Genomic DNA, 16,830 nt, shown 5'->3' with positions numbered 1-16,830 from the left:
TCCCATTTTCCGTCTGTTGTGTGACTGTTTTGCTTTCCACTTATTCTCTGGGTAATTCTCTGTTGAATCTCTGGAGCCCCACGGGGCGGTGTTCCTATCTGCCAGCTCCTTTTCCCCGCAGGGGGCTCCTCGCTCTGGTCACACAGTCACGGCTGACGTCCTGCAGACAGGAGGCTCTCCAGCCCAATTGAACCAAATGTCTCATTTTGCCCTAAACTGTCCTCTTTTCTGTCATAGGTGAACTGCTTTTCTATCTTTGTACGTGATTGGAATACACTCTAAAAATGGCAACGGTTGAATGAACACACCCTGAAGATTTTCTGACTCCAAAACAAACCAAACCTGTCTTGCATTAATGAGTTGCGATTTAACAGTTGGATACTAGCAAGTCAAGTATTCATTATGGTATTTCTATGATAATATTACACATTAAGTAAGTGCGCTGTGCAAAGACACTCTGAGGTTTTCCTTTTGTTGCTGGCTTTAATGGAGGGAGTTTCTCTGCTCAATTATGAAAATCAGTTTCGTTGAGGTCAACTGAGGAAATGAGAGAAGTAAACTTTGGAGATAAGAGGGGTTAGGAGCCCTCAAGTTACATCAGTGGAGATAAAAAACTAAGAAATTAGTTGAGCTGGAGCCCCATTTTTCTAAAATGATGTGAAGATAATGTGAAAATTATACAACACAGTGCTTAATAGCCCACAAGGTAATCTTAATGATGCACAGCACTGTTAAAACCCAGTGTGAGGCTATGCTTGATTTATTATTCATACGGAACAAACTACGGTTTTATAGATATTTTCTGTTTGATTTGTACCCAGAAAGGGGCTGTAGTCATTTTCCAGCGCAGATGCTGCTCTTGCTTCAAAATATTTCAGAGAAGATTGCGGGGTCACAGGTTGAATGGATTTGAATTCAGTTGCAGGTGTACTGGTTTGTGTAACCTCTACCTTATCCCGTGGCAGCATGATGCATTAGGCTTGGTGTATGAGCTTTCTGTGGAGCCCTCAGGAAGTACAGTCATAAATAACCAGGGATACTCATCTGTGTTATTTACAAGTTTGTTGAAACAGGGCAGCCTGAGCAAATCTGACAGGGGTTTCTAGATTAAACCTTTCAAAGCCTGAGTATCTAAACTGTATCTGAGTGCATTTCCATAATAGTCCAAAGAGCTGCTGTATTGTTTGGTAAAAGAGAATGTAGGAGGAGGTAAATGCGAGTGGAACAGGCAGGGCCAGAGTGGTACTGTTTCTGCTTTAAGGTCATTATTTTTATGGTCATTTTTAGAGTGTCACACATTTGTCATGGCCAAATTTCAAATACTCAGAAGAGACTGAAATATCATCACCACTCTTGATGACCTGGCTCTGAATCTCACGCAGGCATTCATAGTTCCCTGGATATTTTCCTGGTCATCCCCTGACTTCTCCTATAGGGCCACCATGTGGGTTGTTTTATTTGTTATTGAGTGAAATGTATAAAAAAATGTAAAAATGTGGCCAAACTATTCATTTGTTTAATACTTTGTTTTATCTAAAGATACCTTCAGAACTAATAAATCTTCATTAGTCTCAATTATATTTGTCCATATGTGGTGGTTAGTATGGTAGTACGCTAAACTGATATGGTGGATATGATGAGCTTTATATCAGGGTTGGGTTGTTTTGTTTTTTCTTTTTATTCTTGACAGCTTTATTTGAACACCCCTGACTTACAGTAGTGCCATTTTAATGACTATACACCAGTCAGCCACAGCCGTAACGCCACCCCTTGCAGCGCCAAAAAAGCAGCACATGGATCCTTAGGTTCCTGTGGGTTGTAGGCTGAGACCTATGTGGGTCAGATTTGTTCCAGCACATGTCATGGATACACATTTGAATTAGGATCTGGAGAGTTTAGAGGCTAGGTCAACTCCTGTAGCTTTTGGTCGTGTTCCTCAAGCGAGGGTATATTCTTCTGATGAGGGACGGCTGTTGCAGATGGAGGTAAAATAAAATTGTACACACCTAAAAAAATGTATTTCTTGTAGCAATAGTTATAGTCAACATTCTTGAGAATAACAAAAAAGTTTATACTGGGTGCAAGTTTTTGACATGGAATATAAATAATGACCAAGTTTAGTTCTTCCGATATCCATGCATAGAATACCAAACTTTCTCCAAATTTAGTAGTATAACACCACCTCCCAGATCCACAGAGTGTATGTTGGAGGATTCCTTCTGTTCCAATTCAACAGTATAAGACAGCAGGCAAACAGTGATGCAGATGCTATAGCATTACATGTCCTTAGCATTGGCATGTTGGCATTGTCACTGTGAGCATGTTAGCTCAACTGTGCCAATGCACAGCCTCAAAGAGTCTTAGTCTTGTTTAAATGATCATTCAGCATGCTAATTTCACAGTTAATGACTTTATGCTTCTCCTAATGTATCAGTGAGACTTGTTGCCATGGATACTTTACAGCTGGGTCACAGGTTGAAACTATACATGTGGTGTGAAGACTTGCTGGGTTTCTGTGTCATGAGTCCGTGTAGGAGACAATTAATTTAAACAACTTTAAAATGTTACGATTCCTGTGATTGGCTTTAAAACCCCACTTTTGAACATCTCCCCATTAAATCTCTTCATCTGGATTCTGCCAATCCCATTATTTCCTGCCCAGCACTCAAACAGACACCAGTTAAATCAGCCAGCAGTAATCTGGTGTGCTGCTTTAGACTGTGTGTGACCCCATGCTGTGCTAGAGCCGACTAATAGATGACTAATGTGGTATAATCTGTTACATTCACTGCTTTAAGCACTCATTTGTAAGAGAGAAGACCAGCACTGCCATGTGTGCCAAACTGTTGCTTTGGTTTTTACATATTCATTCTTCATTTGTTTATTTATGTATTTACTTGTTTATTTAACAATTTGATCTTTATATTGTCAGAAAATGTTGACGCCAAGGTGTCCTCCAATTGTTCATTTCATCTGATTTACATTGCAAATACAGAGGAAGAATAATATTCTTTAATTTGTCTAAAGGTGAAACAATCAAATGTTTATAAAATTATTAATCGACTCATTGTTTCTGCACATTAGAAGATCAACTGTTGTAGTCACAGTAGCATGGCTTAAGCTCCATATTGCAGCTTACCTTATTTTCTTTGCTTAATCTGCTAATTATATTTTATGTCTATAAAATGTCAGATAATAGTTTGCTTCATCATTTCCCACAGCCCAGGATAACACCTCTAAATAAGGTTTACCATAAAGTACGACAAAGAAAAGCATCAAATCTTCACAATCGACAAGCTAAAAGCACCACACGTAAACACCCTTGAGATGATTGATTAGCATTAGGGAATGATTGGTTCATTCGTCACCAGCAGACAGCTGTTGATTGGTTTTTGACAAACTGTAGAGTCTCACGTCTAGATATTGGCATTTTCAAAGTAGCACTGATTAGCTGAAAGGGGAGGATTGTGTCGTTCAGGGACGACAAGTTGATCGTTCCCATGTTTATGCTTTGTCTCCACCTCTGGCTCATGTTAGTGGAAAATAAATTGATGGGTACAAGTCGGGCATAAATAGCTTCTGCAGGGAGAAATAAAGGAAAAGGTTTCCCTTGGCAGTTTCCTGTGTATTTGTGCCGGGCCGTCGTCTCCCCATGGCAAGGTCCCTACTCACAGCTCCATCAGATGAGCTGGCTTAGTGGGAGGTGGAGTAGCACTTGCTGGCCCACTCTCTCTTTTTCAAATACACATACATACATGCACACCACAAGCTTCAACTCCAGTCACTCAACTTTCATTTTGAATACAGAAAACCAATGCAAATCAGTCACCACTGCTCAGACACCATGGCTGCCTCATGTTGTGTCCTTTCCATGTTGACTTATTAAGTCTGTAATAGTTTAGGCTTCGACTGATGGTTATTTTCATTATCAGGTAACCTTTAGATTATTCCCATTAAATTTAGAACAGACAGCCACAGTCCTCAGAGGATGAGTTCTAAAGCTCAGATTATCACCTGATTGTATCTCTTGTGTGACCATGAGTTTGGCATTTTCTGTTTTGTCTAACGTATTTCAGGAACTGTTGGGTTGCTATGAAATTTGGTGCAGATTTTCTTGTTTACTTCAAGATGAATTGCAACAGCTCAGTTGATTCCTTGACTTTTCATTTTGTGGCGTAATCGTGTTTTTCAGTTTGGCGCCTTTCATGTACTCAATAATAGGTATGTCTTGAATTTAGTTAATAGCTTATATTTCTTTAAAACAAAAACTTCTAGACCCATGTTGACTTTTTCCTCATTCAAAAGATTCCCATGTCAAAGATATTTACTTTGCAATCTTCTAATAGAAAGATGAGCAACAAACTCTCTCAGGTGAGATGCTCATTTATAGGGTGTAATGAAAGACAAACACTTCCCAGTGCTGTCATTGATTAATTTCCTCGTTATCTACAAATTAAAAGGTATTTTTGTAGCTGCTTGTGGGAGTTGTGGTATTCTGTGATATAATCAGCCTGAAAAGCAGTAGAGCATGTGACATTTCTATGTGTACATAGATAGATGGTGTTTGTATGCATCAAAGCTTCCAGAGCACATTTGAACAAAAGATGCTGCAGATGTTATGTAAATTAACCTACTCAGCCAACAGGACTTTACATTTTTGATTGGCGTCTGTGTTGTCTGCTGTGAAAAATCTAATTTAGAGCATTCTTGCAGCAGGTTTCATGGCCAGTAGGAGTTTTCTCAAAGGAAATTGGCTGGAGCCAGTGTTCCACTACTTTCACTTCCATTCATACATTTTTTATTTCAGGGAGACAGGTTGAGCAGCCCACTTTCAGACAGGTCAATATTGGTATATCCCCTTTTTATTTCCCAGTGGACAAACACCCTGGTGTGTTGTTTGTGTGTCTTGGCTCTGTGTCCACCCATCTGTATAATAATCTAAATGCCCTCATTGCAGGTCAGGGTCACAGGACGAGTCGTGTCCAGATATCTGCTCTGCAAAGCCGACACGTGTGTCCTCTCAGACATATGGTCCCTCTGTGTGTTCACATGTTAATAATTTCCCACTCTCGCCCTCAGACCCACTTTCCAGTGGATGTCCGATACGTGTGTGGACTGCTGAATGCGAGGCACAGAAAGCCATGTGTTGCTTGAATCCACTGCTGATTTATGACCAGGCTGTTTGTGTGTCAGAGGGCACGGAAGAGGGGGGGATATCTGTTTATGAACATGTAAAGAAGTGATGTCCTATATCTCGTTCACTGCTATTGGCTCACAGCAAGACCGTGTATTGATCGTTAGCTGCTTTCTGCTAGCCCAGCTGGCTTCATCAGTTTTCATCATCAATTATCTGTTGATAATTGTTCCAGCCAAAGGACGATAGCACTTTAGATACTCGTGCAATGAGAATCCTAATCAATGTGTAGTAAATGTATTTATAGATAAGGGACTTATCTGTTATTGAACAAAGGGCAAGAACTTCTCAGGAGGATGCAGCAATATGCCTGGACTTCTGAGTTCTGAGGCACAAATTATGTAGGTTGGGTTTTTAAAAGAGTGCTCCACCAGGTAGCTTTAGAGTCTGACATAACAAGGACTCATGATGGACAGATTTTAACACAAATACAGTGATTTTAATGATTAGCTGTTAGTTCATAATTGGTAGTTAATAATTTAATCAATTAAAAATATATTAATCAGTCATACACAAAACAGAAGGTATGCAGTTTAACTGTCAGAAAATATATTGTAGTTTTACTGGAGCCTCTTGTTGTTTAATGAGTTAAAGTTACAGGTGTGGTGGATGAACGCTCATAAGGGTCACATGAAACGAACCTACTTCTCTGCTGTCTGCTAACTTTGACAATTGGGTTGATGCCCTTTGCAGCAAACAGTTGTCAAAAATGTGTCTGGTAGCTGTCCGGTTTAGCTGACTAGTTAAGGCTCATGCTAACGCTAAACTAGGATTTTCAAACGCTAACACCAGCCGGGAGGTGAGTGTCTGTCAGCAGAGACACTGATCATGTTCAACACCAGCAGGACTCTGATTACATGCTTTCAACAACATTTAAACTAAAGTAATGAAGTGTTTCAGCAACAGAATGCTCTAAATGTAAATATGTTCTAGAGGTGACAGTAAATACTGACAGATTTCCTGGACTGATGAAGTTACTACAACAGTATTTGTGGACATCTGTTGCAGCTGAACAGCTGTTTCTAGCAGCTGGACAAACTTGAGATTTTTTTTTTTTCATTTCAAGTCCTGCAGTTTTTAAGACAGCTGTATTTGCTACAAACTGTAATTAAACTTTGATGTTTAAAATCAGCAGTCCACATGTTCAGATTTTTTTTTTTACACAGCATCTTGTTTTTTTGCATCTCCTTTGGACACAGATTTAAAAAATAAAAGGATTTTAGCATTTCTTCTAAAAAAAAATACAGTACAGCTGAGCAGCAAAGTACACAAATTTGATAACACAGAATAAAATATGAAAAAAGGAAGTAATCTTATAAGTTTAGAGACGTTTTTAGGGGTTGGAAATCAAACACGTGACCATCATGCCTTAAACATGTGACTTCAGTGAGGCAAGTGTCATTGACCCTCGTGTCATGGTTAAATACAGAGTAAACAAAGAAAATCTTGCATTTGAGTGGTTAATAATAGCACATACAATGCTTCTACTTAATGTCCATTGCACTGATCAGCGTTATTACAACACAGGTTTGTTCTGGCTGCATGTCTTGCCTTCTGGTTGGACCGATGCATGTGTTATGTTCTGAGGGTGTTTGCCATCTGTACTCAGGAGCAGCAAAAACATTAGCCGTGTTCGTAGGAATGAATTTACATGAATGATAATGTGAGTTACAGTTTGCTACAGTAGGACTGCTACTTACTGCGAGGGGTGATGACTGCTGACTCTCCAGGATGCATCGCAGGCTGTACGACTGCAAGCCACAGGACGCAATTAAAGTGTCATCTATTCTTCTCGTGTATGTGTAAGAGAAAGACAAAGAGAATAGAGGCATAAAAACCCGCCCTCAGGGTTTGTCAGCAGTTTGCGCGTGTGTGTGTTTTGCAGCTAAGTCTGTCCGTGTGTGCTTTGCTGCCGTGGCAACTAGAGTTACCACATACTAATATTTTAGGTTGCCTTACATAATCGTCTGCTTTTGTCAATGCAGAGAGTAGATTTTTAGAACGAGTGCTGCTGGGGGCTGTTTGTTTGGAGCCCCAGGGTCCCTACTGCTCCACTAACTGACCATTGTGCAGTCTTAGGACAGATTTACTGCCCCATCAGCTGCCTTTTCCCCTAATTTCCTCCACTGTAAACACAAGAATCCTCTCTGGAACTATGCACTCAATCCTCTTTGGAGCCTCTTATTATTCTTTTTTAGCTCTCCACTTTTATTTTCTTTCATTCTTGCCAAGACGGTAGGTGTACTTACTCAGAGACAAGACAGAGACAGAAAGAAGATAAAGGAAGCTTTTTCTTTGAGGGCGCATAAAAACACCTGCCATTTTGTATTATTGGCACAGGATTGCGCGGCAGGTTTTTTTGGTGCATAGTTTTGCCTGTAAGCCTTAACAGACTGCAGCATCTGACGTCTGTACAAAGTCTGTCTTCTGTCTACAAAATATGTGTTTGTGCAGCATCACTGGTTTTTACTGTCAGTGTACCGCTTATCTCATTCAGAACCATTTTTATATCTCTCTCTGGTGTTGTTGAATGAGGCTTTTTACAGCATCGCACCTATCGCAATGCTCAACAGTTGTGCTTCTGCCGTGGCTGTATGGATTTCAGTTTCATTAGCCTGTCAGACTGAAATATCACGACTATTACACCATTATAGAGATGTGTCGAGATGAGAGTTTGTGTCAGCGTTAGTGACGTTTTTGATAAACACAGGATACATTCTGTGATCCTGCAGCATCACCGGCAGATTAATATAAATTATTTTCGTGACATTTCTTCATTTTCCCCTCAAGAGGAGTTGTAATGACTTTAGTGAACCCTGGCATTTACATCTAGCACAATGAACAGGTCAAAACTTTAATTTGTCCGATACTTTTACTTTACTAGCAGTACTTTATATGCAGATATTAACATTGTAGTTTAAGGTGGTGAACATAGGCCCAATCCCAACCTCCACACTCATGGATGTTCCTGTTAAGTCTTACACGGTTCTGCAGATTTTCCTGAGGGACTTGCCCATTCTTTAATAGTAAAAATTGTGATGTATAAACACTGTTGTCCTGCTCTCAACAGACAAACAATTTAAGCATTGGAGGTGCAGACAGGAAATCTGTAAGAAATTTCTCCTCAAGTGTTAGCTTCAGTTTTTGTCAAAACTACCATCTTCTGTATTTTTCAAAGGAAATAAGGCCTAAATGTTCACATCATAATGTCACAGTGTGTTGCCATCTTGATATCCGCTCCGCTTGAGATGAAAGCCTGAATGCTGGATATCTAAATTATACCACATGGAGCTACCATGATTAATTGATCTGCAGAAAAGTAATCAGATTTTCTGATAATCAGTTAATCTTTTTTCATCAAGAATTTGTGGTATAATTCCAAACATTCATTGGTTCCAAGTTTTCAAACGGGAGGATTTGCTGCTTTTCTTAATTATATATCATTTTAAAGTGAACATATTGGTGAGTCAGACTGTGCAATAGATGTACTGTTTTTCTGACAGACTGTTAAAAGCATAACACACATATTAGTCAGTAATGAGTCATTAGTTGTAACCTTAATGTCACATCATTATGTCCACAGGCAGAGCGCAGCGCCTGCGATGTCAACATCCTCAGCATCCCGGTGCCCATTCGTCGTGGCGGCTCAGAGTCCAACCTGGATGTGGTTGACAGTGTTGGACATGACGGCGTGGGCCTGGACTTCACCAAGGGAGCGCTGGGGATCGACAGCCTGCAGCAGAAGATCCTCAAGGTGAGAGGAAGCATGACTCACCTCCTCTGTTGTCTCTTCGCAGATTTACTTTAAAGTGTTATGTACATATGAGACATGGGGGACTCTGAACTAACCTCACTCTGGAGCAGTGGCAGCTGGTCAATACGGGGCGCAGGGGCGCCGCCCCACTACTAATGAGCAGATAAAAAGTAGTTCTCAAACACAACGTTAAATTTGAATTAATTATAACAAAATAATAATACAATTAATAATGACGTTCACATTCTGTTGCCATATTAGCAATATTTGTATTATTAAGAGATGTAAAATTAGTCTTTACTGCGTGTTTACTAATTCTACACTTCCTGGATGCGGGCGCGGCCACATGAGTGTGTATGTAGCTCGAAAAACTTTTCGTGATCATGGGACCTTGGTCTGGGCTCTGATTGGCTGCTGCAGACTTTCTCACAGGGTGCAGCTCGGTGCGTCCCGGACCCGTCCACTTTTGCTGTAAGCCAATTAATTTTGTCTTTATTTGCTTTTGTCTTCTGTGGTTGGATATCAAAACTGTCCTTTGACGTTCTTACGACTGCACTTTCTGACAGCGTCACATGGCCTTCCCCCTCCTCTTCTACTCGATGACAGCGACTGTCATGATGGCTTAATGCATTGGCCGTGCTGTCAGTGGAGAAAAGACTGGCCACAGAAATGAGTGACTTCAACCAAAAAGTAATAGAGAAGTTTGCTGAGCAGAAAGAGAGAAGAGCCAAGTTTTTTTTTTCAAATAGCTCCAGACTGCATTTGCGACCTTTTTTTTGAGAATGTAAATTGGTGAGCATGATGATCATGAAGCTGTATTAGTGTCGCTGTAACCGACACAGGAGGCTGCTGTGTGGACCACAGTGATGGAAAGTAGAACTTTTATAACTTCAGTGTTCTGCAGTATTTACGATTAAAAATGAGGTCTTCTCATGAAAAACAGAGCTCACCTACATTCGCTGTGTTTCCGCTCATAGAAAAGACCGCGTGTAGAACACATGTAACTCGGTTTAACCCAGGACAAATTGGAACGCCCTGGTTTATTATTTTTTAAAGTCATTTTTGGTCACACACCGGTCAGAGCACACCACAGCCACCAACAGCATCTACCACAGCCTGCTATGTGGGGCGTTTAGGGAGCATCAGTAAATCATAGGGTCTATCGATAAGAAAATGTTCAGCAAATCATGTGTTCTGCCTTTGACCAGGTAGGAGATGCAACAAAATGAGAAAGTAGGTCGTACTGGTGCTACCAGTGAAACAGTAAATCTGTGGCCCTGAGCAGTGTTTTTTTCATTATTGATGTGTTTTGAGTTTGTACAGATCCTGTAAATATTGATGAAAATTTGATGAATGGTTTTGAAATTTAATTCTGGTAATTCTTGATAACGTTAAATTATATTATGATTAGAATCTCCTCCAAAGGTAGAAAATTTGCATGACTGTAAGTAGTTGTGCCTGATGTTACTCATATTCTAATTTCTGTCATTTCTGATTTAAAATAAAAGGTCATTTGCAGACTGCGCCCCCTCACCAAAAATGTTCACCAGCCGCCACTGCTCTTGAGTAAAACACAAGGTTAAATATCTCCTTAGCTTGGTGTAGTGGGACTTAGTGGAGCAATTAAAGCAGCATTTTTAAATCCAACAATAAAGTCATTTTCATTTAAATTTCATGATATGATCATGATGATACACAGATACCAACCAAAACGGCTCTTCAGATTTATTCATCACAGTCCTTCAATTAGAAGTCATAGAGTTGTTACTCAGAGGGAAGTTATCCCTTCACAGGAACTTGATCATCAGGACAACTTTGTTCACAGTAGATTTAGGAGGATTTACCTAAATTTAGTGGGAAATTAAGATAAAAATGCAGAAGAAATTACGAACAATGAATTACTACTTCTAGTCGAAGTGAAACGAGTTTGGTTCGATGACGCTTTATATGCATTGTTTCATTCATTATGACTGGACTGCTGATTTTGTATTTTACGCACACACTGACCTTATTAAAAGTGTCCTGGGGAGAATTCTTGTACACAAACTAAAATTGTGTTTGCACTCACTGTTATTCTGCAAAACTAGTGTGAAGCTTTGCTGCTGCTTTGGCGTAAAGCAATTTGAAACTGGAAACTAGTGAAGCAGTCTTCTCCTCCTTGCATTTCCTCTCCTGTAGGTCAGTGGAATAGTGGGAAACAATGCATGTACGTGCATGAAACAAACAAAACAGGAACCCACTGATAGAAAGACAGTTCCACAGCACTACTTGCAGTTCAAAACTCCACCTTAAAATGACTGAGGTGTCTGTGTAAATCTGCTGATGATTCTTTCCCACTTCTGCATATGGTACGCATTAAATGCATTTTGTGAAAGTGAGCCTTCAACCAATCACTTTTAGCTGTCAGATACAGGCTGCTAGCTACAAGTACAGGCAGAAAACTAGTACAGTAAATACAGGCATTTTCTATTTTTAGTCTGAAGGTTATTATGAAACTGTGCAGCTTTGGTCTGACGAAGAAAAGACACTCAAATGAAGTGGTTTGGTGAAGAGATGTAGAACCATTTAACACGAAGAGAAGCCTTTTACACCAGCTCTGATTACCATTTTTCAGTCTGCTTGTCAGGATGTGTCCGTGTTCTGGGATGTCTGGGTCAAGTTTTTTCCCCTTGATCTAATCCATGTCATTTAATATTTAGTATTTGCTGATACAAAGTCCCCGTCCAAAACCATTTTCCTGTAATACACACTTCAGGTACATCAAATCCCATCCTATTTACAGGGTTCCTACGCAAGTATGGAAAAGTATGGAAAAGTATGGAATTTGATTTTATACATTTCCAGGTCTGGAAAAGTATGGAAAATGGAAACTATTGTATGGAAAAATATTCATGTTTCCAAGACTATTACCACTGTTCTAAAACATAAAATTATGAATATCTAAAAAAAGAAGTGGATCGATCTGTTTTTAAGGCCCTTAGCAGCGCAGCTAAAATGTTTGTGTAAGAGCAGACAGTAGGCTACGTGTTCATATAATAGATCCATGGCTACGCGTCCCAGAAAACATTTGGGTAGATTGACAAGTTGAATGCCCGCCTTCTGCTCTTATCCTCTTCCAACCCATTGGCCCGCCCAGGTGTTGTCAAGTTTCACTGCTGCTTCGACAGACAGGTGATGTCCTCAAAGTCTGTGAGTGAGCGAGTCAAAGTTTCTTGTATGGTCGTTGGCAGAACTCATAATGGGTAAATGTAAATGCTCTGACGACTGGCTCATAAATCCCAAATATAAAGACTGGTTGGATAAGGATCCCGAACGGATAAAGAAAGCTAAATGCAGACTTTGTGTGAAATCGAGTCATATGCAGGAGAAAAACACTTTCATCTTGTCACCGCATCCTCTGCACTGAGAGTCACAGCGTTTTTGGCTAAACCCAGCATGAGACCAAGTCCGACAACATCAAGTCAACTAAGTTCACTATTTGAATTTTTTTTACCGAGAAGTCTGGAAATTAGTTTCTGGAAAAAATATGGAATTTTGAAATTTCAAATGTGTAGGAACCCTGTATTTATATAGTTGCAAAAATAAATAGCTCTGCAATGCATTAAGAAAAAAATCACATTTCTGCATGCAAGCTGTTCGTGATTGTTACACATTTGGTCACAGACTTTGTTGTAAAGCTCCAGTGGGCCACTGTCTGAAATGTAGTGGTGACAGAATGAAGTGTTACGTGGCTTCACAAGCTCCAAAAGATGGCAAAACCCTGTATTTTCTACCACAGTGATGGGCTGCTCATCTAGCACGATGAATTCAATTAGTCTCTCTTTAATCTTTTTTGGCCTTGTTACTGTCTCGCAGAAATTTCTGTCTCATTTAAAAGTATCCTGCAGTGTGTGTCGCTTCTGTGCAGCATTTGCCGAAGATACCTGAGTGAACTTAGAGTTTCAGAGAGTCTTCACTTCAAGGTGACGTATCAGATTGGTAGTGTTGAAAGCAGCTCTGTTACTACCACAGTGGATTACTTTTAAAAGTTAACTTTGGCATATTTCCACATTGCAGACATTTTGGCAGCTAGCTTGTCTTTACTGTTCAGTTAAATAAGATGCCTTGGTTGGCCTGGATCTTGCATTACGACACCTCTACTGGATTTCACAGAGCTGATGGTGCATTTGTTTCAAGGCAGCATTTTCAAAAGCCTAAAGAGCATGTTGTCGTACAAACATCTCCACTACTAGTTAGGAATCTGTCGGCTAAATTAACGAGAAATTATTTTTTGATGTTGTTCTCATTTAAATCCATTTCTGTCCCTTCATGCACCCTTTAGGTGACGGAGCAGATTAAGGTGGAGCAGACGGCTCGGGACCAGAATGTGGCTGAGTACCTGAAACTGGTGAACAGTGCCGACAAGCAGCAGGTATCACGGATACGTCAGGTGTTTGAAAAGAAGAACCAGAAGTCTGCGCACACCATCGCTCGTCTGCAGAGGAAGCTGGAGCAGTACCACCGGCGCATGAAGGACAGCGAGACCAACGGCAAGCACAGCAACAAAGATGGCAGCAGCAAGGAGTCTGGCACTCACAGTAAGGAGGGCAGCCTGCGGGACGTCAGCGCCACCGGACGACACCCGGCGCTGGATAAAGTCAAGACAATCGGACCTGGCGTGTCGCTCTCGCCGCCGTTCTTCTTCAATAAGTCGCGTGAGTTCGCCAACCTCATCAGGAACAAGTTTGGCAGCGCAGACAACATCGCCCACCTGAAGAGCTCCATGGAGTCGGGGTCGGGGCTGCAGGTGGAGGCCGGGGCGAGGGGTCTGAGCGGCAGCGCCACCACAGTAGCCAAGGCCACCAAGTACCACAGCGATGACGAGTGCTCCACGGGAACGTCTGCGTCCGCTGACTCAAACGGGAACCCGGCGGGAGGGTCGGGGGCTGGGTCCGGAGGTCCGGGAAGGTCAGACTCCAACGGGCGTCTGGTGGAGGTGCTGGACATGGTGCGGGAGATCAGGGAGGCTCAGGCACAGCTGGCAGAGGACATGGAGACCCTGAACACACAGTTCAAACGAGACTACAACTACTTCACACAGGTGATGCAGGAGGAGAGATACAGGTGAGCATCATCACAGCATATTTGTAGGAAGGAAGTTCAAGAAAGTCACAATGTTTTATCGTAGGACTAAACCATTTATTTTCTTCTGACATGTTATTGATTTTGTCCAAACACACTCCTGTTGGGCTTTGTTTTGATTTGTTGTTTTGACATATTCAGTCTCTTTTTTTTGTTTTGTTTTGCTGTAGCTGACAACACACACGTCAGGCATCTTGAACTTGAATTTCTGACAGGTCATTATTTCTATCAAGCTTCACATATGTCGCTTTTTACCAGTGTTAAGGTCAGGCTACATTTTTATGCTCAAATTTGTACTATGGAATATTCTATCTTATCTTCTATTTTAACAGGTCAAAGCTTGTATGAAATTGAAACTGACAATGACACTTAATAATGCAGTGTTTTTAACCAAGCTGACTTTAGACAGATACTCTGGGTTTTGGCCGATTTCTGTTCACTAGGCAACAGAATATATTGTGTTGTTTCCAGGAGGCTTTGCAGCGTAGCCATGTTGGGAATCTGATCCCCTACCCTGGCAATGCATGTCTCATAAACACACACACACACACACACACACACACACACATATAGTTACATGTGTGTGTTAATCAGTGTCCAGTCAGTGGTTCTATTGATCCCACCTCTTCCCATCAATAGTCAATCAGAGCTATCAGTCTTTCTTAGCATCCATTACTCCAGAGTGTCTTCTCTTTCCTGAGCCTTTACTTCCAAAATTAAAACATGGTGAACATTGTATTGGCGTTTTAGTGTTTGAGTAAAGAGAAAACAGGAAATCATTAGAAAGAGAGATGTTCACAAAAAGCCCTGAGCTGGACTAGAACCGGATTCACACAACAGTTCATGATCAGCATCTTAACTGTTCCTGAAACAAACACAACCAAGAGTTAAGAAAACATTTTAGACTGTAGTGACTCTTTTAATCAAATGCTCCTCCTCCATTAATGTTTTTAGGAAAAATCTCAAAATGTGCATGTTTTTGATGTTTTTTTGTTGCTCCTAGTGGTCTAAATATTATAGATAGATAGATAGATAGATAGATAGATAGATAGATAGATAGATAGATAGATAGATAGATAGATAGATAGATTAAAAAAAAAAAACATGTTATAAATAAGCTTGATTTGATTTAGATTTTTCTTCTTTTTAACCTTTAACTAAGCACAAACAAACTGAACTCGGCTGTAAATTTGTGAAACCCAGATGAATAAATAATGGGGAAAACTGAAGCAAAAAGGCTGACATTTCCTAACTTTTGTTCTTAGTATAACTCAGGCTCCTAAAACTGCTTCCTCTGCATCTTTGAATAAAAATGCCCCTGACTGCTTTGTGTTTCTCAGACTTGACGAAGCTCCTCCAAGTCAAACCATGTGCATTTTACATGTGCAGCCCAGTTTGCACAAACCGACCTCAAGGGCCTTATGGCACCCTCGATCAGACCTTCAAAAGCAGTATTCTCCATTACTACTAAATAGATTTTGAGTGGTAAAGTCTGGAGTGTACCCTTTTAGATATCTGTAAGTATGTATGTTAGGATCTACTTCACTGTATCCCGACTTGAAAAAAATGAAAATTAAAGCAAAAATTAAAGAGATAAGAGAAAAAGCTATTATACATGATTTGTTATATTTCTGCTAAACCAAATTATGCATATTTTTTCTTTTTCTTTTTTTTTTCTTTTTTCATGCAACATACTGGATTCTGGTGCTGCAACATGTAGTTGAGGACTTAAAACCAACTATTTTGATCATCTCTTCAGTAATTATTTTAGTATATAAGAAAATGCCTCAGCCTTGCTTCCTCGTGTTTGAAAAACTGTCAGATTTGGTGCTTTCTTTGTGAATGACAGTAAAGTGAACTGTGGGAAACCTGAATGGACATCTTTCACCATCTTCTGACACACAGGATAAATGAGTATTGATTAATTTTAGAAAACAATCAACCTATAATGACAGTAAAATTATGGCTCTGGTGAAAACTTCAACATCCTCAGGCATAAAAAGTCTTTCAAATAAAGAGTAAATATTGTTCACACGCTAGAAAGTTTGAGGCACATGATATATTTCTGACAAATATTTCATTATTTAAAAAACTAATCATATTCTGCTGCAGGTGCTTCAGTTTCCAAAACATGATTCCAGTGAAGATGAATTGTGTTTGTAGATGAGCTGTTGAACTTTAAAGAGCTTTTGACAGTTTACAGTAGGGGGCTGTTGTTATTATAGGCCTTTGTGAACTATAAATAGGTATCAGAGCTCACACACAAACCCCCAGACTGTTGCTAAGTCAACCAAGGGCAAATGTTTTCAGCAGCGTAGTTGCCGCACTACATAAACTGCTGTACTGTTATGCGCCCACACACACTCAATTATGCATTGTTTCTCTTTCTCGCTCTCTCCTTGGCGCTGTGCCTCCACCTACTCGGCATGCTGGTGGGTGTTTCTGTCTGTCAGGTATGAGCGCTTGGAGGACCAGTTAAATGACCTGACGGAGCTCCACCAGAACGAGACCAGTAACCTGAAGCAGGAACTGGCCAGTATTGAGGAGAAAGTGGCGTACCAGGCCTACGAGAGGGCCAGAGACATACAGGTGATATATGACCCTGTGTTAGGAGCTATTTTACAAATGTTATTTCCTGATCATTTCTACAAAGGCATTTGTGACTAATAACAGGTATTTTAGGTCATGCAGATTAAGTTATCATGAGTGTTTATTCATTATTCGTGTAGTTTTAGAAGCTTCAGTCTTCGTGTTTGTAATT

The 16,830-nt window shown here is 40.3% G+C and overlaps 1 protein-coding gene across 1 annotated transcript in view; it reads left to right on the top strand.

Moving 5' to 3' along the window:
- The window catches only part of tmcc3 (transmembrane and coiled-coil domain family 3), a 37,552-nt gene that overhangs the window by 17,015 nt on the left and 3,707 nt on the right, over positions 1-16,830 (top strand). Inside the window, exons 2-4 of the mRNA XM_008280855.1 lie at positions 8,778-8,948; positions 13,270-14,051; positions 16,523-16,658. Coding sequence (XP_008279077.1) covers positions 8,778-8,948; positions 13,270-14,051; positions 16,523-16,658 — 1,089 coding nt within the window. The remainder of the gene's footprint in view (positions 1-8,777; positions 8,949-13,269; positions 14,052-16,522; positions 16,659-16,830) is intronic.

The sequence above is a fragment of the Stegastes partitus genome, unplaced genomic scaffold, assembly GCF_000690725.1.
Source record: "Stegastes partitus isolate 25-593 unplaced genomic scaffold, Stegastes_partitus-1.0.2 Scaffold212, whole genome shotgun sequence".
NCBI lineage: Eukaryota > Metazoa > Chordata > Actinopteri > Pomacentridae > Stegastes > Stegastes partitus.
Note: the sequence above shows the minus strand (reverse complement) of the source record. Positions and strands in the feature narration are given on the sequence as shown.